General features: G+C 41.2%; 1 protein-coding gene across 2 annotated transcripts in view; it reads right to left on the minus strand.

Annotated features, from left to right (window-relative positions):
- mast1a (microtubule associated serine/threonine kinase 1a) overlaps positions 1–26493 on the minus strand; it is an 84403-nt gene that overhangs the window by 29898 nt on the left and 28012 nt on the right. For both annotated transcript variants that reach the window (XM_080451724.1, XM_080451723.1), the window contains exons 4-11: positions 21490–21578; positions 19069–19144; positions 17832–17904; positions 12711–12871; positions 9342–9417; positions 7645–7854; positions 5285–5386; positions 667–799 (exon numbers count right to left, since the gene is read on the minus strand). In XM_080451724.1, the coding sequence (XP_080307850.1) occupies positions 667–799; positions 5285–5386; positions 7645–7854; positions 9342–9417; positions 12711–12871; positions 17832–17904; positions 19069–19144; positions 21490–21578 (920 nt within the window). The remainder of the gene's footprint in view (positions 1–666; positions 800–5284; positions 5387–7644; positions 7855–9341; positions 9418–12710; positions 12872–17831; positions 17905–19068; positions 19145–21489; positions 21579–26493) is intronic.

Here is a 26493-nt window from a genome sequence, read left to right on the forward strand (position 1 = left end):
AATAAAAACAAATGGAAGAGATGTGTCACTGTCAACTGGAAGGTTATTTGCCAACATCAACAATTGCAGAAAACCAACAAGAAAATAAGCTTTTTTGTAAAATAATACTGACTTATAACACTTCTCAATATTATGATAACCAACCAAAATCTGGCTGCTGCTCTGTGCAATTAGCAATATGATGATTTTTATTTTTATTTTAAGAAAACATTTAGAAAAAAATATTTGTATTTATTTTTTTAATAATCGATTTCTGACATTTGTGAATCGATTCATAATCGTCCATGTCAGCATCGCAATTAATCTATGAATCGATTTTATTTTCCACCCTATTTATAGATACAGTGCTTTTCTTTGTGTGCAATGCTGTAACACTCCTAATATCATTAAGTGAATTTATGTTTATGACAAACTAGCATATTGTCACACTTCATCACAAGTTATGCTTCCATACATACTTCCATACATAATTTATTAACCACATGAATGAAAACATAGGCGAATATACGGCTCACAACGTGTTGTGTTGTGACACGTTGTGAGCTTGTATATCGGCAATTCTTTTAGATAGGCTATTTTTTTTTAAAGGTACAGTACAGGCCACTAGAAGACCGTGGTCAACTAAGTGATTAAAATGTATTTCTTTCTTATTTCCTCCTCTCTCACCCTCTAGCGGGTCCCTGGTCAGTCCCAGCTGGTTGATGATGTAACGAGGGATGTCCGTCTTCATTAGTTGTCCCTCCTTGGCGTGATCTTCAGCTGCCTCCAGGAGATGGTAGAACTCCTCTGGGTTGAACTCCTAGCATGGCGATATGAAAGGGAATGAGACAAACAAGCTAATAAATACCTGCATCTAGCCGACCGACCTGGTTGAGCTTGTAAAGTAGAATGGAAGAATTGTATATAGCTGGAGTGAATTTGTCTTACTAAAACAAAATAACTTTCCCCCTCTCTCATTTAACTAGAGGTAGGTCAACTAAAGGTTACAAGGAAAGGATTGATCACACAGAATTGGAATGAAGACTTACTGGCTGTGTTCAATTATCTACTTCGGTGGTTCTCAAACATTTTCATGTCAAGGACCCCCAAATAGATTTTTTTCCAGATCTACAAGCGCACAAACGCATCATGACGCGATGCATTGTGAGCTTGTAGATCAGCTATTTTCGAATAGTCAAAAAATAAAATTGACCTGTTCCTCATTTTTCTGGGGACCCAGTGGAACCCCCTCAAGGACCCCTGGTTCCCTGGACCAACCAGTGACCCTTAATGGTCATACTGACTTACATAACATTGTATGGGCAATCACTTGGCAGGGAACAAGTGACAAAGGCACTTACAGTATTTCAAACAAAGTCTGGCCACGTCTATCGACTTCAATGGACTTTAATGGCGGTTCACTGATTAGCACTGTCACTTCACAGCAAGAAGGTCCCTGGGTTTGAACCCGACTGGGGCCTTTCTGTGTGGAGTTTCTACGTTCTTCCCATGTTCATGTGAGTTTCCTCCCACACCAAAAGACATGCATGTTAGTGACATACTGGCATTGGCCTTATAGCTGCAGTTGCTGGTCCCGTGGCACTGACCAGTGGCTGCTCACTGCTCCTAATAGTTAGCATGGTTTAAATGCAGGGGACAAATTGCGGGTAGGTGTAAAATGTACTTGGCAACTAAACGAAACACACAAACACACTGTCACATAACATCATGGAATCCAACTAATCCCATCATGTTTAATCATAAAACCACATTTCATCTTTCCCTACCATGAGGGCATAGGCTTAATCCACTATAGCTATGGGGTTGCCACGTAAACACCATCACTGCTAACACAGCTAACTTTAAATTGATCCCCTGAAAACATCATTCTGCCTGATGAAGCTGCCCTTTAGTGCTGTCCTGTGGGTTTCTATTTCATTGCTGTTGCTAGTGAGGTGGAGGGGAATAACATTTTGATTAGAAAGCAGAGCCCCAAGCAGCCAGGGTCATTTTCTTCCTACACCGTTTACTCTCTCGTATCTGCTAGCCTAGACCAGGGAAGAAGTGAGCCTGAGAGAGAGAGAGAGAGAGAGAGAGAGAGAGAGAGAGAGAGAGAGAGAGAGAGAGAGAGAGAGAGAGAGAGAGAGAGAGAGAGAGACAGAGAGACAGAGAGACAGAGAGACAGACAACAGACAGACAGACAGACAGAAAAAGAGAGAGAGAGAGAGAGAGAGAGGGGGGGGTGGACGAGAGGCAGAGGGAGACGAGAGAGAGAGGGAGAGAGAAAGAGAGACGAGAGAGGAAGGGACAGAAAGAGAGATATTTATAGAGAGAATACAGAGGTGAAATAACCTTCCCTCTCTGATAACGTGCTCTGCTCTTGGATTATATTCCTCTGCTACCGGCCTCCAGACCATGTCTCAGACCAAATCAGACATGCAAACCCACCTGAATGCTAAGTAGTCCTTATAGACTTCACATAGCATGATGTGTTTGTTTTCTCTATAGTCCTCTGTAGGTGCAACATTTAATCAAACTAATCGTTGTAATCTATCATATCTAAAAAAAAGATTAATAATCGATACCTATTTTGGCATTGTCATTATGGGCAGACATTTTCTAAAACTAAATAGTGAAAAGTAGATCGGCTATTTTTGCACCACACCGTTGAGCGACAAAGTATAAAATAGGCTTAAGTTGGTAACCGATTCGTTGAAATATACTGTACATATATACTGTATATAGCCTATAAATATGTATGTATTCGAAACAACCTGCTTCTCGATCCTTCGATAAATCGAAAAAGCAATTGCTAGAATAATCGCTAAGTTAGTTGAAGCCCTAGTCCTCTGTTACCTATAGTACCATGAAGATGTAAAGTCCCCTCTACATTCTGCCTGACCCTATCAACCTCTCCTCCTGGTCGCCGTGGCAACTGAAAGACGAGCAGGCGAGTAGGTGGCGGGGCTGTGTTGGTGACAGACAGACCATCAATCAGCAGTGGTGGAATAAGTACTCTGATTTTCTTGAAGTAAAAGTAGCAATACTACAATATAGAAAAATACTCTGTTACAAGTAAAAGTCTTGTATTACATTTTTTTTTACCATTTCAGAATTTGTTTCAGATTTCAGATTGTTACATAACGGTAACAATTATTAAAAGACAGAAATAAGTGCAGCTGAGAAAGGAAACCCTGGTTCTCACCTAAAATAAATAAGTAAAACAGTAAGTTGAACATAGTAATCTCAAATCTCACACACGACAAACGACAACAGCTCTATTTCATATTTAGGCTGTTCGAAAATAGACGATCTACAAGCTCACAACGCTTGTAGATCTGCTAGAAACATTTAGAAGATTTCTGATCAATTATTTGATTAATTATTCATTATCAAAATATGCAAATGTAACTAAAGCTGTCAAATGAATGTAGTAGCCTGGCATGGCCAGACTAATATCACTGCCCAGGGCTATCTCATTTTTTATCTCTGGCAGATTTGTCTGGTTTCCAGGCTATAAATGTAGTCAAGGAAAAAGTACATTTGCCTCTGTAATGTACGTAGCGGAGTAGAGGTTAAAAAAAAACTAAAAGTACCTTGAAATTGTACTTAAGTACAGTACTTGGAGTAAATATACTTAGTTACTTTACATCACTGTCAATCAGGGAGTGTAAACTCAGGTACAGGCCAAGCCTCCCATGTACTATGGAGAGAAGCTATTACTACTAAGTGAGCGGCAGTGAGTTATGTGCACATCAACACAGCAAGGACACACAACTGCATCTCCCGAGTGGCTTGATGTACCGCCGTGCAGACTGACAAGTAGTGTGGGAGAGAGGAATCCGTCACTGCTACATGTTTACTTGGGGAAAATGTCCTGCATATATTTCACCGCAGCGGAAAAGCGGCACAGTAGTTATGTGGAGAAGATGGATTCAAATGTCACGGCTTCAAAGATTCCACAACCTATGTTTCGTACGCGGTGCAGTACAGTATACTGCATCTGTTATGCATCCCATACAGGATGCTGTCATACTATATATAGACAAGCGTGGCGGTATTATAAATGCGTAGATCTGAAAACACTGGTTGTTAGCAGCCATTCTGAAATGTGAAGCTCCTACCATTTGTGCTAAGCTCCTACCATTCGTGTTAAGCTCCTACCAGTCGTGTTAAGCTCCTACCATTCGTGCCCCAATAACAAACTCTGTTTCATCGTAACATAGATCTTTTCCTCTTGCCGTCTTGATTTATATATTCCACAGATATCATGCAGTACACCTGTATGGAATCACATGCAACTATCTTTTCATTTACTACATCAGTAGTTTGTGTGCAGTCGTTTCCCTTCATACGGGCAAATTCTATACCCTAAACAAAAGTTTGAAATCCACTGGTCTAACACACTGTTTCTCAACGTGTGGTTTGAGGGTGCCCCCAGGTAAATGATTGATAGCAAGGAATGACATGGACCCTTACAGGTCTGTAACTCCACTTATTACTCTTATGATCCTTTTTGAGAGCAATAACAATTTGAGCAGGAAGGCTCAATTCAGCACAGCAGCAGCCTCAGTTGGAGTATGGAATCTAATTTCACCCCTGCAACCTCCACCCACACCACCACGACCTCCACCTCCAGCTCTGTGAAACCTCCTTGAGGGAGGGGGAGCAGTACTTGTACCCAGAAGATGAAGAGGACTATAATCATCCAGGCTGGCAAGGGCTTTGTAAAAAAAGGCCTTTTCACTTTACTCAATAAATGGCCATTTAATTCCTCCATGTCTGTGTTGTGTCTCTCAGTCTCTGATTAAATTTGGAGCTTGTGTCTCAGACAGCGTTCTATGCCTGATTTATACTTAGTTGTGCACGGGTGTTCTCGCACCGAAAATAGCTGATCTACACAGGCAACTATATATAAATCAAGCCTTATTGTCTTTCAAATAGGGCTATAACTATCAATTATTTTCATAGAGATTATTCTATTGAAGGCAATTGGGTGGCGCAGTGGTAAGGTGCCTGCCCACCACCACGTCGGTTGTGGGTTCAAATCCACCGTGGTGCATCCGGCTTTGTCAAGCCTTTACACGAAACACAATTGGCCCGTGTTCGGGGGAGGGAAGAATAGATTTTTTAAATAATAGACGATGATTAGCCTGATTAACCACTTAGGACCTATTTTAAATTTCGTTGCACAACAGTGTTGTGAAAGAAATTACGATTATTTGTTTTTAAATCGATAACGTTGATTAGTTTGATTATGTGTACTCCTACTTTCAAAATCCCAGCAGGGAGGGATGGAACTCACCAAGCACTCTAGCAGCCTGGCTGGGCGAGATATGATGATGAACAGCTTCTTCACCAGCTCAGTGACGAAGGTGAGCTCTGAGCTCTCTGAGCGCTCATGGGCCTGTGAGAGAGAGAGAGAGAGAGAGAGAGAGAGAGAGAGAGAGAGAGAGAGAGAGAGAAACCAAATGTCACTGCCAGTCAAGAAATGAGTGGTGTGGAATTTAACTGGAAGACGTTTTCATTATTGTCTCCGCCAGGCCTAAAGGCATGGCGAGAGTATGTTTTACCCCTGTCCGTCCGTCCGTGTGTCCGTCCGTCATTCATTCTTTCATTTTGTGTACAGCTAATCTCTGGCACCGTTGGTTTGATCGCAGCGAAACTGTGCACACACACTCCCTGGTTATGCTGGTGTGCGTGTGTGTGTGTGTGTGTGTGTGTGTGTGTGTGTGTGTGTGTGTGTGTGTGTGTGTGTGTGTGTGTGTGTGTGTGGGTGTGTGTGTGTGTGTGTGTGTGTGTGTGTGTGTGTGTGTGTGTGAGCATTTATTTTAATTAAATGTTTAATTTAACCACGTAGTTCCATTGAGATGTGCAAGATCTCTTTTACAATGGAGATCTTGCAGCAATAAAAATATATAAATTACAACACACATAAAAACATATAATGTACAAATGTTTAAAATGGACATATTACATAGATACAAAAATTGCTAGGCTTGTCAGGTACAACAGGTTTTGATTTGCATAATTTCGACGTCTTTTTTGTTAGTTTTTAGGTATTTTGAGGTAGGTAGGACTGGCTACGTTTTTACAAAACTTCTTCCTACTCCTTTTTCGAACATGGAATATAATTTACTGATGATGTTATAATAACTTTGACGCAGATTTGTTTTCTTCTCTTTATTTCCTTTTGTCTTTTCTTATTTTTATTATCTATATCCAGTGGTTCTCCGGTAGGGTCCGGGGACCCCCAGGGGTCCTCGGGTGGGTTACAGGCGGTCCCCAGCAAAATGTGTTAATATAGCATAACATAATTTTAACCACTTTATCCACATTTTATATGTTGGCTATTAAAAAATTGCAGATATACAAGCTCACATGGCGTCACTTTCTGCCGCGCTGTTCTGGCTTAGATCAAAGGAATCAACTTAGTATAATTTAACCAAACCATACAGTATATACAGTTGTATATACAGTATAGTATATACATTCAACCTTTAAAAAAAATTAAAAGGTTGTAAAAACAAGAGCTTTAAGATCTGATCAATTGACAAATAATCGCTAGAATAATCGCGAAGAAAATAATCGATAGTCGCAGCCCTACATACGTATGTGTGCTTGTGTGGGTTTCTTAACACATTGACCGCCGGGCCCGTAGTTCTACGGGCCGTTAAATCCAACGGTTAAGCGCCGATCCCGTAGCCTACGGGCTGTGGTGCTTTTTCCTTTTTTTCAATTTTTTTTTTTTTCAATTTTCTAGGGGGACCATTTTCAGTGTAACACCACCCGAAGTCAACCGGAAGTGCGAACCCGTTTTTTGTTTCCCGTCTGCCTCCATTCTAAGTCGTACACAAAAACCCCTGTAAACCTATGTAGTTTTTCATCCTCGCATTTCCCATGTTAACATAAACGGTCAGAACTCAAACATGGCGGCTCCGTTTGACACGTGGTTTGGACTGGTACACGCAGGGAGATGTCGCCGATGTAAACAGACCGTGTACGGCTCAATCTTAAGGATTTTAACAAGATCTATGGCGACGTGAAAAAAACAAAAAACAACAATAAAACGTTGGCACTGGTGAGTACATTATGAGATTAACCTCTGGCGGTCAATGTGTTAAAGGGACTACACCATGAATTTTAACTTTTCCTTATTTTTTGTGTGTTTTTGATCTCCCCTACCTCTCTTCTATCCCAAAAAATACCCCAGTTTGAGCACTCAGGCTTTCACAGCATATCTGGGGTTTTATGTAAATTGGTCTCAAAACAGGCCAAACAGATTTGGCCCCGAAAGTGACGTCACTAGCGGTACAATCCCTCCCGTTTTTCAGTTCCAACTTAGAAACTTTTTCCACTCAGAACCAGGAGATAACATGCATACAAACTGGCTCAATAGCGCCAAGTGCAAATCAGGACAATGTGGTATTGCAGGTGAAAGTGCTTTATAAGCCAGAGAGAAGTTAATTGGAATGAGTATATCTGAGGCTTGATTTAGGCTCAAACCTTTTGAAATACGTTTGAGGGACATAAACAATATGATATTAAATATTAAATATATTTTTTAAATTCATAGTGTAGATCCTTTAATAGACGTATATGCTGGATCACATTCCTTCATACATGGAGGAGTGTGAATCCCAATACGCATTCGTCGCGGCTCACTTCGTGCAGCAGTTTCTCCAGGTTCTCCTGCAGCTCCAGGAAGTAGACGGAGGTGATGAGGCCCTCGCGCGATTTGGTCAGGCAGTCCCGGGACAGCTCGGCTATCTGATGGTGGATGAAGCTGAGGACGCCGTCGCCCAAGGGCATGACACTCTCTGGGGTGTAGCTGTGGATGAACTCTGCCAGCCTCTCCTCCATCTGCGCCGTGGCCTAGACCAGGATCAAATGGTGGTTAATGGACTAATCCTGTCCCGTGATGTTTTCCATGTCAGAAGGATCCTGACATTTCAGCGGCATCACATTACAGATTTCCTCTCTATATCAAATAACGGATTTCACCAGTTAAAAGTGCTGTAAGTGATATTTCTTTGTTGAAATAAGTGTTAAATAGATAGTAGGATAAATATCCCCATAGCAATCATTGCTATATAGAGTATTTGTTCTGTAACACGGGTCTCCCCATCTCTACAGCCCTTTAGAAAATAGAAAATAAATGTTCAGGTACAGTAGGTAGGTACACCAATTTCATCCAATCAGGAAAGACAACTCATACAGAATACAGGATAAACAAGTGAAATTGGAAGTGATGATATAAATAAATTAGCAGGCTAAATGGAACTGGAACACAAATTGATAAATTATCTTTGTGGGGTTCTCTCTCCTGATTGGATGAAATGTGTAACCCACCTGAAAAGGTTTACTGGAGCTGTAGAGACAAGGAGACCCCTGTTACTGAACAAACACTCTATAGAAATGATTATCAGAATATAGATATTTACCCTTTTAACAATAAAAAACCTTTAAGCCCGGGTTATATTTGCACATTGTGTCTCACACTGAAAATAGATGATCTACAAGCAACTAATTTAGTATAAACTAGGCGTTAATCTTCACCATATGGCCGATGCTGACATATTTGGAAGATATGGACTGAATTTGTCCTTCTTTGTCTATATTTCATTTGACGTAAATAAAACATTGGTCTTGAAATAACAGCACCCGAAAGATTTCTCGAGTGTTGCCTCAGCCATCTGTAAATTTGTAAAATGTTGTCAAATATGTGTTTTCGTGTGACACAGGCCTGCTGACGAGGGGCTACAATCAATATGAGTGCTGCAATGCACACCGGCCCTGCAGAATGAAGCGTGCACTGTGACATTATCAGAAATCTTTATCCGTGGAGTTTTTGTTCTGTTTGTCTGCAAGTGTTTGCCTGTCTGCTTTGTACCACAACTACACAGTAAGATCCTGTGAAAATGGAACCAATTGGAGCCATAACTCCAAAAAGAGTAAAAATGGAAGTGGTCCATTTGGTTCCATTTCTAAACTCTTCTGAGTTAAATGAACACTGAGGATTTTACTGTGTAGTGTGCAAGTAGTACAAGTCTCTATTATTGGCGAGACATGTTGTCTGGGAGAAAGTACAAGGCTCAGTGCTCTGTTTATAGAGCCATTTTGGGGTCTGCTGTAGCAAATCATTCTCATTGTGATGCTGCATCTCCATTTGCAGTGCTGGGAGCAGTCTTGTGTGTTTCACAATGCCTTAATGTGATAGGATACATAGTATTGTTGTCAGTAGTTATGTGTGTGTGTGTGTGTGCGTGTGTGTGCGCGTGCGTGTGTGTGTGCATAATGTATGTATAATAGTTGTGTAATTACACTATACATATACGTGTGTTTGTATAAGTCACACTGACCTTGGGGAAGCGCTCCTTGTAGACATGATTCATCATCACTATTTCATTGTCATAGCAGGAGGGAGAGCGCCCCGGGCTAAAGAGAGGGAAAACATGTAATATGTTACAAAAAGACTGATGAATACAAAAAATTATGAATTAAACTGTAGAGTGTAGAGTAGTAGTGTTTCTTGTTGAAAAAGACAGTTAGGCGGCAGGGGGAGAGAGAGAGACAAAGAGATTGAAATGAGAGTCAATTTTGCATTCTTCACTTGGTTGCAGGGATAAATAATACACAGCAGCCCCACCATCCTATCTATTCAAATACTACTCCACCAATCAGAAATTCAGCCCCCCGTGTCTCCCTAATGGATCCGGTGGCGTTTCATTGTTCCACATTTGTCACAAGAGTTGGTATAGACGTCAGACACTAGCAGTAAACGTGTGCACACCTGTACGCACGCACGCACGCACGCACGCACGCACGCACGCACGCACGCACGCACGCACGCACGCACGCACGCACGCACGCACGCACGCACGCACGCACGCACACACACACACACACACACACACACACACACACACACACACACACACACACACACAAACACACACACACACACACACACACACACACACACACACACAAATGATTCCCAGATACACAGACTTTAATCAATCATTCCACAAACCTAGACACCAGGGGGAAAAAAAGAAAAAAACATTCTGAGCAGAAAAACATTAAATACAGATATTTTATATAACAGAGCGAATACAAACCCTACTAAGCTGTCTTGGTTTGATTCCATCAAAGAACAGAATAATGTGTGACGTGTTGTGGGCTTGCAGATATTTTCACAATTTCTTTAAATAGGGCATGAGTTATTAATTTATAATGTATTTTTGTAAGTTTGGGTCCGGGGAGACACATTTCTCTTTTGGGTCTCGAGCTGAAAAAGTTTGGGAACCACTGCTGTAAGGGAATACTTTCTGGGCCAGCACATTCTTTGCCTTCAGCTGTAGGACCAAATTCTCCTTAAAGACGGGGTGCCGTGATTTTCAGTGATTCCCCCCCCCCCCCCCCTAAAACATAATCATCAGGTATTATGGTTATACTAGGAGGAAGATTTTTTTTTAAAAAGTGTAGTTTTATGACACCTCCAGTTCATTAAGTATACCTGGTTCTCACCTTAGCACCTCCTCCACCACCTTAGCACCACCCACCTGTCCTAGTCCCTCCTCCTCCTCATGCCCACACCTGTTGTGTTATGATAATGAGGGGGAGGGTATGTTTTTACTGTGTCACTAAAGCGCTGTTTCTCTATTGGCACATTTGACCCTCAAGGTTTCAGCCTCCAGGAAGAAACTCCAAATAGTCAGAGAAGACATAAAACACCATAAAACCACCACCGGGGGGCTTAATGAAGTTCTATCAACCTCATAGACACATGAAAAACTGAAAAAGTGCAAAACCATGGCACCACCTCATTAACAGCATCAACCCTAGCGTCCCTATTCTGTGAAAATAGCAGATCTACAAGCTCACAACGCGTCGCATTGCGAAGATATTTGGTGCAGAGGGAAACATTTAGGGGAACCCATCAACAAAGTATATCGTCGGTGTCCAGGACGAACCAGCTAACTCCATTTTCAGCTTTTTTTTTTTTTTTCATAAATCAACGCTATTGAACACCCTTTACGTCTGTGTAAAAAAAAAAAACATCTTTGAATGGGGGAGTCATCTAACTCTCATTTGGTGTACCAATAATCATTTACATTTTATCTAGGAACAATGGTGAATTCTATACAACACTTTTTTCCACTGATGCTTGTCCGCATGTGCCATTCACTGCCTCATGAAATGATGAGATGTGAATGTCTTTAGCATTTCAAGTTTTCTTTTTCTATTCTATTGTATAGCATTGTCATAGTTTATTGTATTTGTACTGCGTTATGTGATCTATCTACTGTATACTATAGTATTGCATAGTTATTCTCTTCGTATTGCATTCTTGAACAATGTTTATGGACATGCCTATAAGGCAATGACTATACAGATGTAGATGACTGTGATGAATGTCTGTGACTACCTCAACCTGCTTAGTGTATAGACATGTGTCACTATATTATGCACGGTTTGTGTCGTTTTTGTATGTTGTTCTTTGTGTTATTTGTACTGCAGCTTTTAGCCATTGACTGCAAGACAAATTTCTCCTATGGGAGACAAATAAAAGTGAACCTTGAACCTTATATAGATTGCAGTGTCCTCCATATTGTGCTGTCTCTGGTATAATAGGAAATGTCGAATAGTGGGCTGAACTGAGCTGATTATAGTACTCAGTAACTCACTATAACAGGCAAGAATATAATGTAGGCCAGCTCATGCTTATGTGCTCAATGTGAAAAGTGAATATTAACGAGCACAGTGTGTGCAGTAGGCAGCCAGTAAGGGTGTGCAGCATCAAGAAGGGGTGCCTATGATAGGGTGACTGTAATAAGCAGTGTAGGAGGGACTTTATGGAGAGCAGAGTGCCCCAGAGATATTTGCTAATGGAGAAACAGTTGCACTCTGGAGACACCTCAAGCACTGAAGGGTAGAGGGTACTGATTATGATACTGAATGTGTCTCAGAGGCATGGGAGACGAAAACACACACACACACACACACACACACACACACACACACACACACACACACACACACACACACACACACACACACACGTGCACGTGCACACACGCAAGGATGGCAAGGGTGACTTGTAGTCTCTAACAAACCACCCAACATGGGGTAGATTTATACAAACACATTCTGATTTGTAATTATTTCTGACATCCAGGCACAAATCGCTGGGGTACCGTAACTGGTTTCCTCTATTTAGAAATATGGAAATAAATTATTGTTTGTTACAAAAGGTTGATATTCAAAATGTCTGCTCTTGTTTACATATTACACACATATTTTTGAGAACTTACTTACTTACTCTACTTTCTCTTGTATAAACATACTGGGCAAAAAAAACAAATTCAGATTGTGATACATAAAGGATCTAACGAAGAACTGAAATCTTAATACTAATGTCACACGACCCTTTCAAATATGAAGTATTTTCCACTGATAAAAAGGCATGGTTTTATGACTTAATGACTAGCTACTGTAGATGTAAGGTAGAGCAATGTTTCTCAAAAATGTCTCAAGATTTGCCAACATTATTCCAAAATAGCAGATCATTTTTGCTGGGGACCCGCTGGAACCCCCTCAAGGATCCCTGGGGGTCCCCGGACCCCACTTTGAAAACTAGTGAGGTAGAGGAGCTGAGAGGGCAACCATGCACTGTCCTCCCCTCAGGCTGTTTTTTTCGCTCCTGACACCATGTGCCCTCTGACCTGAGACTCCGAGAGCGAGGGCGGACGTGGGGCGAGCGGCGCCCCCCGTCATCATCAGTGATGCTCTCGGTGCTGCCGAAGTGCTTGGACAGGAAGTGGAGCTCGTCCATGGTTGGCTGGAAGGGCAGCTGATGCAGCCGCTCCTGAGAGGAGCTGGATGACTGAGGAGAGACGTAGAAGGGCGAAGGGGGTGGGAAGAAAGGATAGGGAAGCAGGAAAGGGACGGAAGTGAAGGAAGGAGGTGGCGGAAGACATTGTGCAAGAGAGAACAAGAAAGAAGGATAAAGGGACAGAGGGGGAAAAAGAGAGAGGAAGGGGGGGGGGCAAGACAGAAAGGGTTAGATTCAGATATAGAACGTGATTACGTATGTAAAAAAAAGAAAATAATAACTGGGCTTATGTTGTTCCACAAAACCAATCAAATTAAAAATCAGAGATGGAAAATCAGAGATGGATGGAAGTGTGGAAAAACTACACAGTGCTTTCCAAGAGGAGAAGAGAAGAGAAGAGAAGAGAAGAGAAGAGAAGAGAAGAGAAGAGAAGAGAAGAGAAGAGAAGAGAAGAGAAGAGAAGAGAAGAGAAGAGAAGAGAAGAGAAGAGAAGAGACCAGGTTTCATGGAAAGGTTTGCTTTCTTCATCTCTTGGCTGTGGTCCCCCAGGGCTCTATACTTGGCTCCCTCCTTTTTTCACTCTATCTCACGAGATCCCGTGGCTCTGTCATCTCTATTCACAAGCTCTCACTGTCAACTGTTCTCCTTCCCTCCTCTCTGTCACACAGGTTGAAGAGCGCATCGCTGCATGCCTGGCTAACATCTCACAGTGGATTTCTTCCCACCACCCCCCAAGTTCAATACAGACAAAACTGAGCTACTCTCCTTCTGTGGAAAGTCATGACTCCTGAAGGATCCTTCCATTTCCATCGATAATACGGTGGTGGTTCCAGTTCCTACTGCCAAGAAGCTGGGAGTGGTCCTGGACAGTCAGCTGTCCTTCAAGGCACACACTAGCCTGACACTCAGCCTGAATTTTCATTTAGTTTCACTCCATTATTCAGTCTGAAAGCCCTCTCAGTGCAGCCGTTTTCAATCTGTTCGTCGTACAGATTTTCAACAGAGAAAAGCCCGCCTTCGACAGCGTCACCAGACCCTGAATGTGAGGCTAGCTATTCAGGGGGTGGAGCCAGGCTAGGCACACGCTGCAGTGATCACACAATCCTGTATGTTTGCACTGTATAGCATCCACAGGATCAGACCCTTCCAGCCCAGCTCCTTATCCAAACCTCAGTCATCCCCAGGCTTGACAACTGCAACACCCTTTTTGATGGTTTTCACCCTACTGTGTTCTCTTCACTGGTTATAGCCTACAAGGCAACCAAGGGCATGTCACCCCTTTAACTTCAAGACATGATACACCCCTAGAAACTCTTCCCGCACACTCAAATCAGCTAACACAGGACACATGCTTGTTATACTATGCAGATGTATGTTGGTTTATGTTGGCTCCTTGCTCACGTTATGTATGTTATTTAAATAGACATATACCACTTGCTAGTCCACAAATGCTAAGAATGTTATTTAGATGTACATGTTGTTTAGACAGATGTTAGGTTTGATGTTTACCTGGTATGCCAGATACTTTTGTAGCACTTAATGAATTTCTTTGCTCTCTATTTACTGTACTACTAGACCATACCCTGTTGTTTGTTGACTAGGATTCATGCCATTTACTCTGATCTTGGACTTTACAAGCTCTACTAAATTTGCGAAGAAGAAGAAGAAGAAGAAGAAGAAGAAGAAGAAGAAGAAGAAGAAGAAGAAAATAACGTGGTGTCTGTAAAGAAAATGTAGTGGGTGGAAAGGAGAGAAACAATGAACAAGAGATTTAGAAACAGAAGAAAAGATAGGGGTAGAGAAACAAAGCAAAGAAATACAGCTATGGGCTACAGAACTAAAAGGGAAAGACTGCAGGCTATGTCATATACTTTTGCTGCAACAAGTAGTTTAGTTGCTGCGAACAAAAAAGATGACTCCATGCTAAAGTGTGTGTGTGTGCGTGTGCGTGTGCGTGTGCGTGTGTGTGTGTGCGTGTGTGCGTGTGTGTGTGTGTGCGTGTGTGCGTTGCCGTGGGCAGGTTTATGGCTGTGCTTTTAAACAAGACTTTTCTTCAGCACGGCAGGGAGAAGAAAGAAACCAGCCCAGATCAATGAAAATGTCATCCCAAGGGGAGGCACCGGGGCTGGCCTACAGTACGCCACACAATATTTCTGCAATAAAGTCCACTGGCGGTCACAGCCACTCCAAAATGCCACAAACGCACTGAGCATGACTGTTGCGAAAGCATTGATTCCAGTCCACAGCATCAATTAAACACTTCAAGAAAAGACGAAGGGGAAGGGGGAGAGAGCTAGAGAGAAAGAAAGCAGAGAGAGATGTTCACTCATTCACTGAGCGTCCGTGTGTTTACTGAGGAGGATTTGCCTTCATCGCCAAAATATGTCACTGGATTGTCACTTAGTTCAAGCACAGCCTGCGATTTTCTGTTCTTGTTAAGTTTTCTGTCAATTCTCTTGCCTTTCACCTATTTGTGTCTCTCCATTTTCACAGCACCGCCCTGCCTCACAACCTTGATGCAACTTTTTCATTTTTTTTTGCATACATTTCTCCCACATGATGCAACCCTCCCCCTCCCCTTCCTCCACCCTGCTCCTCCTTTCATCTGTTCTGCCTCACATGCGACGGTCCTGCCGTAACTAATCATGCAAGTAATGAACCGTGGAAGAGCTGAGAGAGCACTGACAGCGAGGGGGAGCACAGGAGAAAAAGGGAAAGAAGAGGACAGTGTCTTCAAATACTTTGTCAAAAATAGCTGATCTACAAGCTTGCGATGCATTGTGAGCTTGTAGATCAGCTATTTTCAAATAGCAGAAGTATAAAAATAGGGCTTAAGTGGTTAATACAAGTTAAGTATTAATAATCTAAGTCTGCAAAGTAACTAGTAACTAAAGCTGATATATAATTGTAGTGGAGTCAAAAGTACAATATTTGATATGTAGTGGAACAGATGTTCACATAATATATTTTTTTTTAAATGCTCAAGTAAAGTAAATACAGTACTTGAGTAAATACTTTCCATCACTGGAAGAAGAAGAAGAGAGAGGGAGATAGTTTGGAGCTGTCTGCTGTTTTGCACCTACAGAACACACTTCAAATAAACCCTGTGGTTTTGTCCTCCTCCGCTCGGCTCTGTATTTGTCTGTGTTCTACGCTCTAATCCCTTGCTTCTATCATCCATCTCTGTCCCTCTCTGGGTAGACAGTGATGGAGGGAGGAATAGATAAGAGATTGTGACTGCAGGGCAGCGTTGCAAATTGGTTACACAGCTTCTCTATTACCCACTCCCTCTGCGTTTTCTGCTTCAGAAAGGCCAAGTCATCAGCTGCAGATAAGAGAATATCTTAGCAACCAACTGGTTATTTTTAGTTCTGTTTTCCATGGGATAGATTAAGAAGCACTGGGGTGCTTTAACTAATTCCACTGAGACTTGTATAGCACAAAGTAAAAAGAACAAAGAACAGAAGAGTGAGAGTGAGAGTGCGAGTGCGTGTGTGCGTGCGTGTGTGGGTGTGTACAAACAATTCATGTGTGTGCCATTTAATCATTTCAAAGCAGAATAAAACAAGAGTAGAACATCTAACTTTACATCACATATTAATATTAACTCTAATAGCACTGCATACTAATTCTACACATGGTAATATATGCACATTGTTCCATAAAATGAAATGCATATTCATGTACAGGATAGTATGAAGCAATGAATGACAAATCAAAAATATCTCAAATTAAATTTGGTGTTTCATCCTCATGACTAATGCAACTACTGCAGATTTAGTAACTAGATTCATGAGGGAAGATGAAAGCCTATTCCAGATTTCAACACTTACTTATCTCCCTTCCCATAAGAATAATTAATGAATTAACAGATAAGGATGTGCTTTCAACATACACTAATGAGTTTTCACTCGTCACACGCTGGTGAAGAATGGTGAGTGAAGTTATCTTTGAGTGAAGTGAAGTGAAGTTATCTGTCCATGCAAAAGCCTGCTACAGACACATTTTGATGTGTGGATTAAGCTCCCAACGCGAAGCACGGTGACGCGCTGTGAGCTTGTAAATCGACTATTATAAGTATAAGATAGGCATTAGCGTGCAAGAATTTAATGCAGAGAAACAATTACATGAACTTAATTTGACGTATTTTATGTATTACTAATAGAAAAGAGATGCATGATGGATGATGTCACCTTGAAGTATACCACTATAGACTATGTGTGTGCAAGTTAGGCCTGTCCCCGACTAAGGATTTGTTTAGTCGAATCTAATTGGCGACTAATTGCCAATAGTCGACTGGCAGTCGACAAAAAAAAAAAAAAATTGCCAAAATACATTTTATTTCAAAGGGCCAAGTCTACACAGTTTGTTTTGTGTCTCCAGCAGAGTTTTAGTGTCTCTATCTCTCTCTGGAAGAGGTTGCACATGAACTCTGCAGCCGCACTGAGGCGCTCCAACACAAACAATACCAATACAAAGACAAGGAATAAGAAGAATAAAGTGGAAGTTACGTGTGGTTGTAGGTGTACACTTGGCCAAAAAAAAAATTAAAAAAAAATTTGGCCCGTAAAATTAAAAAAAAAAAAAAAGGTCAGGCCTAGTGCAAGTGCTGACATTTTTAACCATTGAGCTAATAGAGCCTGCCTGCTTGCTCAGGGGACAAATTGAATTTTGACCATCAGGTCATGACAATTCTTGTCAGATCCTGTGTCTAGGTGAGACATGACCTTTGACACAATCTAAATGTCTCAACAGAAGAGCAGGGAGACAAAATACAACCACCCCAATTGAATAAGTTATATCGTATTGCGTCTTTACTTTTAGTCTGTGAATTTGGTCAGAACTGTCAGCACAGCAAGCAGTGATTGGTGCATTACAGTATGTTTATTGGGACTAGGATGTCTATATGACGGTGAGTCAACTGCCTTTATGAAGTGTTGTGTGTATATGCAATAACCAATAATAATACAATACACATAAACACACACACACAATATATAAACACACCTACCGTTGAACTAGGGGTGTTGGTGCCATATCCAGAAGAAGGCAGAGAGGCCAAGGACCATCTCCGACCATCAGCCCTGGAAAAGGAAAGAAATGAGAAATAAAGAAAAGAGGGTGAAAGTTTTATTACATGACCTGAAGGTTATTCCTCTCTATCACTTTCAGCGGTGAGAACTCCTATTTCAGTCTCTATTACAGACTCTCGTGGTAACAGAAACAGTGGCTGCACAGCAGCAATTCCACTTCTTCACTTCCTTTCAATCAAGGCAATTACGCCTTCACTCCTCTTATCTCCTGTCTTTCCTCGGGGCATCTCCAGACATCCCTGTCTGTGGCAGAAGGAGTACTCAGACGTTTGAGTCTGAGTACCAAGTAAAAGTAGCAATAATACGGTATAGAAAGGCCTTTCTAACTATTGTGAAAATAGTTCTACAAGCTCACAATGCCAAATATAAATGTCAAATAGCCAAAGTATAAATTAGGGCGTAAGTGGTTAATGTATTTTTTCTAAATCTGCTAAATAACTAGTAATGTTGTAGACACATAATTCAAATAATTGCAGTGGAGTAAAAAAAAAGTTCAATATTTATGAGATGTAGTGGAGTATACATTTTTGAAAAATGGAAATACTCAAGTAAAGTAAAAGTACCTCAATAGTTTACTGAAGTACAGTGCTACTGGAAAGTAACCATGTACATTTACTTTCCACCACTCCGTCTAAGTGAAAAATGAGGGATTGCTACAGTAGTTAGGGTAACATCCTGGCACTTTGCTGGTCATCCATCTAAGCATGCTGTCAGGGTACGGTCACACTAGTGACGATGCCACCGAGAAAACTTGACAACGGGAGGTAAGGCCTTTACACACCGGGGGCATGAAAAATGAACAATATGAAAATGCAAAATACTCTCCGTCAAATATTTCACAAAATGTATTATTTCATATAGCTGATGCCTCATTCATACATGTTGATACCTTCATACGCGATGTGGAAGCTCAGAAAAATCGATGTTCTGAATTAACGAAATGATGTACATGTTGCTTTGTCGGAGTGTAATATTTGCATGCTGTGTACTCATGACAAACAACATTTTGAACACATATATTTTTGGATGAACATATGACTGTGCATGAGTAGGTCTGTGTATAAAACCAATTCAGTCAAAAACAGACTATTGTTAGGTCGCTAATGTTGTGCTTGCATGTGTGTGCATGTGTGTGAGTAAAGACAAAACAATGACCTTCTAGAGGAAGCGAAGGAAAAATGAGCTGGTCCACTGGGTGAGAAGTTGCGTGGGCTATCCAAAGGACTGCTTCCTATTGAGACAATAAAAAAAAATACATCAAAGACACAGTATAGTCAACCAGAATGTACCACAAATAGACCATCCCCACAATAAAGTGAAGCCATTGGTAGCAATATATTCCAATGTCCAGTAATTCAGAAGAAATAGGGAATTAATATTTTAATTGGACTGCAACCAGTCAGTGGTCTTTGAAAGCACTGCAATGCATTAGAATCAATGGTAGGCTATATGTTCATTGTCTCCGCCAGGCATAGCCGCGGGAAGATGTTTTAGGTTAAAGGAGAGATCCGCCCATTTTAAGTGTTATCTTTGATGTGTCGCTAATCACTCACCATCATTGAAAGGGACGTTGAGTTATTTCAGAGAGTCCCGTGTCGTGCAGTCGGTCGACCCCCTCCGTTGGCATAATGGGAGCCCGTGTAAGAGTGAAAATCGTCTATTATAACCGATGCAAAGTTAGTATTTTCTCTACTACTGCTCATTGTGGAGTCTCATGATACTCAAACGTGCACTGAATGTCGCGAACGAGCTATCGTTCATGCAGAACGAGATGATGCTGGTTGCTTACTTCTTCCACAGACGCCAGGTTCTGTGGAAGAAGTAAGCAACCAGTGCCACGGAGGGGGTCGCCAGACTGCATGACACGGGACTCTCTGGAATAACTCAACGTCCATTTCAATGATGGTGAGTGATTAGCGACACATCAAAGATAACACTTAAAATGTCCGGATCTCTCCTTTAAGGGTGCTGTATGCATGCGTGCGTAGTGTGTGCCCGGATTTGTTACTTTTTTTTTTTTTTTGTTACTTTAATTCGGGTCATTCGGTTCCAGAACAAATATTGCACTAATCCCCCCCAAATAACGACCAGCAACGACAGGCACATTATGCAAAACATTTTTTAATAATTGTATTTAATTATTATTTTCAGGGGGTGCTGCAGCCCCCCCAGCACCCCTACTTCCCGCGACTAGGCCGCGAAAGAAATGCCACTTGAAAAAATTCTAATCAGCCTCATGGTGGCGCTATAACAGGCCGATTCGTGTTTTACCTAAAACTGCACTCATCTGTGTAAAACTTTGTATGCCACTCCCTAGAGGCCAAGGATATACCTTTGCCCTGCATTTTTCACATCTGCCTTTTATAGCGCCACCAGGAGGCCAATTATGTAAAACTCATTTTTTAATATTATTCCTTCAGATTTTATCAAAATTTCACACAAATTGGTACACATGATCTCTATAGTCATGTGATCAAGAGGGATATGTTTGATTTTTCATATTCCCTCCTGATTGGCTAAGATTACATCTTAAGACTTACATCTTAAGTTTTGAACAAAATGCCGCGAATCATAAACGCTGATTGCGGTGAAACTTTGCACGCACATTCGCACTACGTTGAGGAACAATATTGCCCTATTATAGCACCACCAGGAGGCCGATTTTTTGCAACATTTCTTTTTTTACATTACTCCTACAAATTTTGTCCAAACATCACCATCATCAATCGGTAGGTACACATTATCTCTATCGTCAAGTGATCAAGAAGGATCCGTCCGATTTTCCATATTCCATCCTTATTGGCAAATTCTCAACATTGCTGGCCCACAATAACCTACCTGACCTGGCGGAGACCTGAGCTCCGAGGAGCACTTTTTCTAGTTGTAACTCATATTTCCTAGTAGAGCTCTGCGATAATGACAAAATCAAATATCAAGCTATTTTTGGGGAAATACCTCGATATTGACTTTGTGATTATAATATTGAGGTGATAATATAATAGTTTTCCCCAAAAACATTAAAAAAGTAGCAAAAATAGCAAAATAGGGCTCAAGTGATTAAAACCATGATTATCATGATATTACGAAATCCAAAATTCCAGACAATATCTAGTCATGTCACGATATCGATATAATAATATCAATACATTTCCCAGATCTAATTCTCAGTAACCTGCATGTGTACTGTACTTACAGGTATTTGCATACCTGCATGTGTAACAATGTATCTTCACTCACCTTCGGCTTCGATACAATATAATTTCACAATGTACCTTTAGTTACCTATGATACAATATAATATTACATTGAACCAGATATGTACTTACCTATGATACAATATAATATCACAATGTACCTTTAGTTACCTATGATGCAATATAATATTACAATGTAACATAATATGGTACATTGTAATATTATATTGTATCATAGGTAAGCAAAAATACATTGTAATATTATATTGTATCATAGGTAAGTAAATATATTATATTTACATACCTATGATACAATATAATATTACAATTTATTTTTACTTACCTATGATACAATATAATGTTACAATATATATTTACTTACCTATGTGTCCAGGCAGTGGGGAGTGTGGTCGTGGCAGAGTAGGGGATGTGCTGGTCAGGATGAGGCTTTTCCGGTTACTGGTCCGACAACTAGCGCACGCACACGCACACGCACACGCACACGCACACGCACAAACAGAAAAGAAAACATCAATATCCGTCTACCTTTAAAGGGATTCTAGGCAATTTCAGAGATCAAAAAAAGAAAAAAACTGTTGTCAAACACCGCCCCTCCACTCCCACCTCCCCCTCCTCATCAGCAGTTCGTTTCCCGACCACCAGGGAGTGACGCAGGGGGGACTTCTGAACGGGCCATGCCGAAAATAGGTTGCTTTATTCGGATACAATGCGTGTCACTGCCCGCCCCTGCCGGTTCTCTGAATTTTTATTTTCAAATAGGCTCTGTCATGATTAATTGACCACATACAGTATATGAAGTTAAACAAGTAAATTCTATCCAAACGCTATCTTAAAAGTAAATTCCGTGCCTCAAAAAAGAAGTTTGAGAGCGTTTTAAAGTTTTAAAACCGAAAGTAAAAACACTACAGAGAAAACAATGGCTGCCGTTCCATTTTTGTCGGCTGCACTCGGTTCCATTCGGTTTCACTCGAACTCGCCGGACGCACACGGACGCGCACATGCGTGCGTTTCATTTACGTCCCGGATACCCGGATGTCAAAACATAAATAGTAGGGAAAATACGGATATCAGAAAGAGGACTGTGTTTCAATGCAGGAAAACACCCCAGCATCATTATATAGTGGCTGATAGAGGGGGAAAAATGCAATATATATATATATATATATAAATATTTTTAAATTTAGGCTTAAAGTTACCTAGAATCCTTTAAAGCTCAATATCAAAGGGAAGACATCTGGCAGACACTACTCTCAGGTCATTGAGAGAGAGTGTGTGTGTGTGTGTGTGTGTGTGTGTGTGTGTGTGTGTGTGTGTGTGTGTGCGCGTGTGCGCGTGTGCACGTGTGTGTGCGTGTGCGTGTGTTTTTTTTTTCTGTTTTCATATGTAGTGGAGGGAGGTGCAGCTGTGCATGCGAATGTGTTTGTGCTTGTGTAAATGCGTGTTTATGTGTAGTGCGATATGTAGTGTATGTATTAACATGTCTGTAACAGGCCAGAATGCAAGGCTTTATTGAAGACAGGCCGCCCAAGTAGAACAATGGCAACAAAAAGCCTTTTAATTTCCTCCTGTGCCAGCCCTGACATGACTCCTGTCACGCAAGATAACAGTGTGCACGTTGAAGAAGAAGGGATAGAGAAACCAAGTGAAAGAAATAATCTAAAAGGTGCAGGAAGAGGCTGGGATTACTCCATCATAAAGGCTTAACCCTGTCAAATGGTAGACAATCCAAACCAATATACACAAACATATATCCTATTGTCATGCCCCATGACATATTTGTGAAGAGGAAGATTTTCATGGGTGGACTGAGATTTACAAGAGGCGTGTCTTCAGAGGTTCTGACTCACACACTTTTTTTCAATTGCACATTATATTTTAGGAAAAAAAGAAGTATAGTGCCATGACCTGAGCAGCATTATGTTCTTTTCTGCATTGTGCAGATCATACCAAAAAATCCAATGGGACTTAACCCATTAAAACCGGGAAAGCATCTGTGTCATTTTAGATTTTAGCTATATATACTGTATAGCACATTAGTTGGATATTCAAAAATAGCAGATCTACAAGCTCATTAGCACGTCACTTCGTGCCGTGCTAATGAGCTTGTAGATCTGCTATTATTGAAAAATCTTGAAAATGAGTGCAAATCTAATTAACATTTTTAAATCATATATTTGCTTCTGGGGGTCCCTGGAATAAAATATTTTGAGATGGGGGTCCGTGGACAAACACAAAGTCTAAAAATAAAGCCATTAACGGGGAAAATGGTTTTAGTAGTATAATATAATATCCAAAGCTGGGAATAGAAAATGACATGCGCTGACAGCAGCGCGGTCCTTTAAGCATGTGCGCCAGTGAACCATAACCATCTCTGAATGGAGAAGCCTACACGGTTGGTGTCATCATCTCTACTGATGAGCTCCTGTCACAGCAAAGTAATGAAGAGCGGCCTGATGAACCGCACTGCAAAGCTTTCTCCATGTTGCATCAGCCAATGTGCCGCTCTGTGCAGACACACGTAAATGATGAATGAAATGTTAACTCAGAGAAGGTACAAATCGGACCAAATGGACCCTTTTGGGTCCATTTGGTTCGATTGGAACCTTTTCTGAGTTAAGTGAACACTTACTGCGTGCATAGTGCTACACACGAATACGTTGACACACACAAGTATACAGTGACAAATACTACAATACTTGTATGTGCATGTGCACTTACTAACATGCTGATATAAGAATATTAAATCAGAAACAACAATACTCTTTTGAATAGGAAAACAAAACGTGTGCATGTGCACTTACTAACATGCTGATATAAGAATATTAAATCAGAAACATACAGAATACAGGCACACACACACGTACACTTGTGTACATAACCCATTATGTTTTTTCTATGTTCAACACCCGCTATCTTCTCTTCCTCTTAATCCCCCCCCCCCACCCTCCACCACCAACATTTCTTTCCTCCTCGTTCTTCAGCAGTTGTTCCTAACACTATCAGTGGGTACAGTATGGTGCCTCTGTGAGTTCCCGCTGAGGAGTGCTGAGTACTCAGCCTTGTGGAACACAAGAAGGGCATGCTGAAATATTTAGGGGAAACACATTAGGTTTGGATGGAGGGGTTGGAAGCGGATTAACGCTGTCCCTTCCTTCCAACAGTCCTCACACGTCAAGTACAGAACAGATCTTGACAGAGAGGGAGAGAGAGGGGGGAGTTGAGGAGAGAAAGAGCTACAGTTAGATGAGGGAGAGTGGAGATGGAATGGTAGGTGGTTAGTGGTGACGTGCTTCACAGGGGGCCGTGATTTCCCTGACAGAATGCTTGGACCTTTTTTTCTTTTTTGGAACACAGTTCTTTTATTAAGCGATTTTATATGGGAAAAACGTTATGACCCAGGGGGCCATGTTTTGACATCAGACTTCAGTCCTATTGTGCTCATTGCTCAAATAGCTGCTTGCAGCTATATTTCAAAATTGATCATAATTTCATTATATTCTTTACTTGTGAATTAGCCTATTACATTTAGTTTCACCAGTGACCCATCAAACAGCAGTTGTTTGTTTTTGGTAATGTGCCATCCATTAAAAAAAAACACAATAAGGTGGATTTCGCCATCTCTCCGTCCATTTCTCGGCATCTCTTTCAGTACTAATACTTTTCCTGCCCACTAATCTCCCTCTCCACCTCTCTATTAATCATTCCTGGCTTCTATTCCTGCCAGTTTGACTCTCAACTCCTGCTTAATTATCCTTCAACTCTTAGCCACTTTCACAAATTCAGCCTTTCAAATAGACCCTTCCCCATGCACTCATGCGCGCACACGCACACGCACACGCACACGCACACTGTGGGTTCGGGGGTAACAAACGGAGAAATAAAGATGGTAACGAAGTGTCTGCCAGCTACTATGTTTGACAACACTATTAACAAAATGCTCAAGGAGGGGCATCTGGCCTGGAGCTTTTTTTGCAGTGATAAAATGTTAAACAGGCGTGCTGTTCTTTAGTCTATAGTCCTGCGCCAGGCTCCATATTCAGTGTCAGAGGACATATTATTTAGAGCTCTGCTATTTGCATACCTGCGCCAATGGGCTAGAGATATTTCCAGTAAATAATGATTAGCTCTGGAAGTGTGCCATTTGTTAAATTTTAACTGTCTAAGTGGTAAGGAGGTGAGTTGTATTGTTGATTTCACTCAGATGTGCGAGTGAGTGATGGACTGAGTGATATTTCACAGAATATCTTAGAATAATCTTAATTACTTGCATAATTTATACTTATAAACTTAGGTTAATGTCACAGAAACGCTTCAGAGTTTTATAAAATGAATAATATTTTTTTATCTAATTAACAGGTAGTCTACTTCTACTGTACCTTAATCAAAAGAAAAGGAATAAAGTCAAATAAGTACTCTATGGAACCAGGTCTAACTCAGTTCATGATAAATCTGTGTCCCTTTTATGCCCATATATGGAGATTTCTGTATCTGTGTCTGTGTCCCTTATGCCCACTAGAGGTTCGGGCCTGTATTATACTTCATTGTACAATGGTGGCATACAAAGATAGCTGATCTACAAGCTCACAATGCGTCACAATGTGAGCTTGTAGATCGGCTATTTTCACTATACCAGAAGTTCGGGCAGCTAAGCAGACCTCACATCTAGAGTTGGGGCCGCCACGGCGTGGATGCACCATGCCGCTCATGGGTGGCAAACCTCGCACCGGAAGTTCGATGAAATACGTGGCAGTGAATGGAGCCGGCTGGACCAGCTCATGAACAAACATTATTTCTGAACGATTGCGACCTTTGTCATACAATCGGTTCAAGAATGTAAAAGAAGACATATCACAGGTTGTTTTCTGATCACTTGCTTTTCGATGTGCACACAGAACATCATTTTATTGAGGCATCTAAACAGTGGCAGGTATCGTTGCTCGGAGGTATCGCGAGATTTGGTTGCCAGACAGGAAATGGTGGACAGTCTCGCGATACTTGGCACGTTCAGAAACGTACTTTGTGCTCTGTAGATACCTCTATAAAATTATGCAGTGTACACATCGAAAAGCAACACAGCAGAAAACAATGTGGGATATGTCTTCTTTTATTTTCCTGAGCAGAGTATTTTATAAAGGTCTCAATCGTTCAGAAATAGTGTTTGTTCATAAGCTGTCCAGCCGGCTCTCATAGACTCCAATGTTATTACACCGAAATTCTGGTTTGAGTTCGCCACCTAGTGCAACAAATCAATCTGTCGGCTGGAATGGCTGGATTGAGAAATGACGTCGGCGACCTTTCCTTAAATAAGCTTCCTTACTCTGCGCATCGCTTGTACTTGGTACATATGCCCATATATGGGCATAGC

This window comes from Gymnoscopelus braueri (genome assembly GCF_963280865.1).
Source record: "Gymnoscopelus braueri genome assembly, chromosome: 2".
Classification (NCBI taxonomy): Eukaryota; Metazoa; Chordata; class Actinopteri; order Myctophiformes; family Myctophidae; genus Gymnoscopelus; species Gymnoscopelus braueri.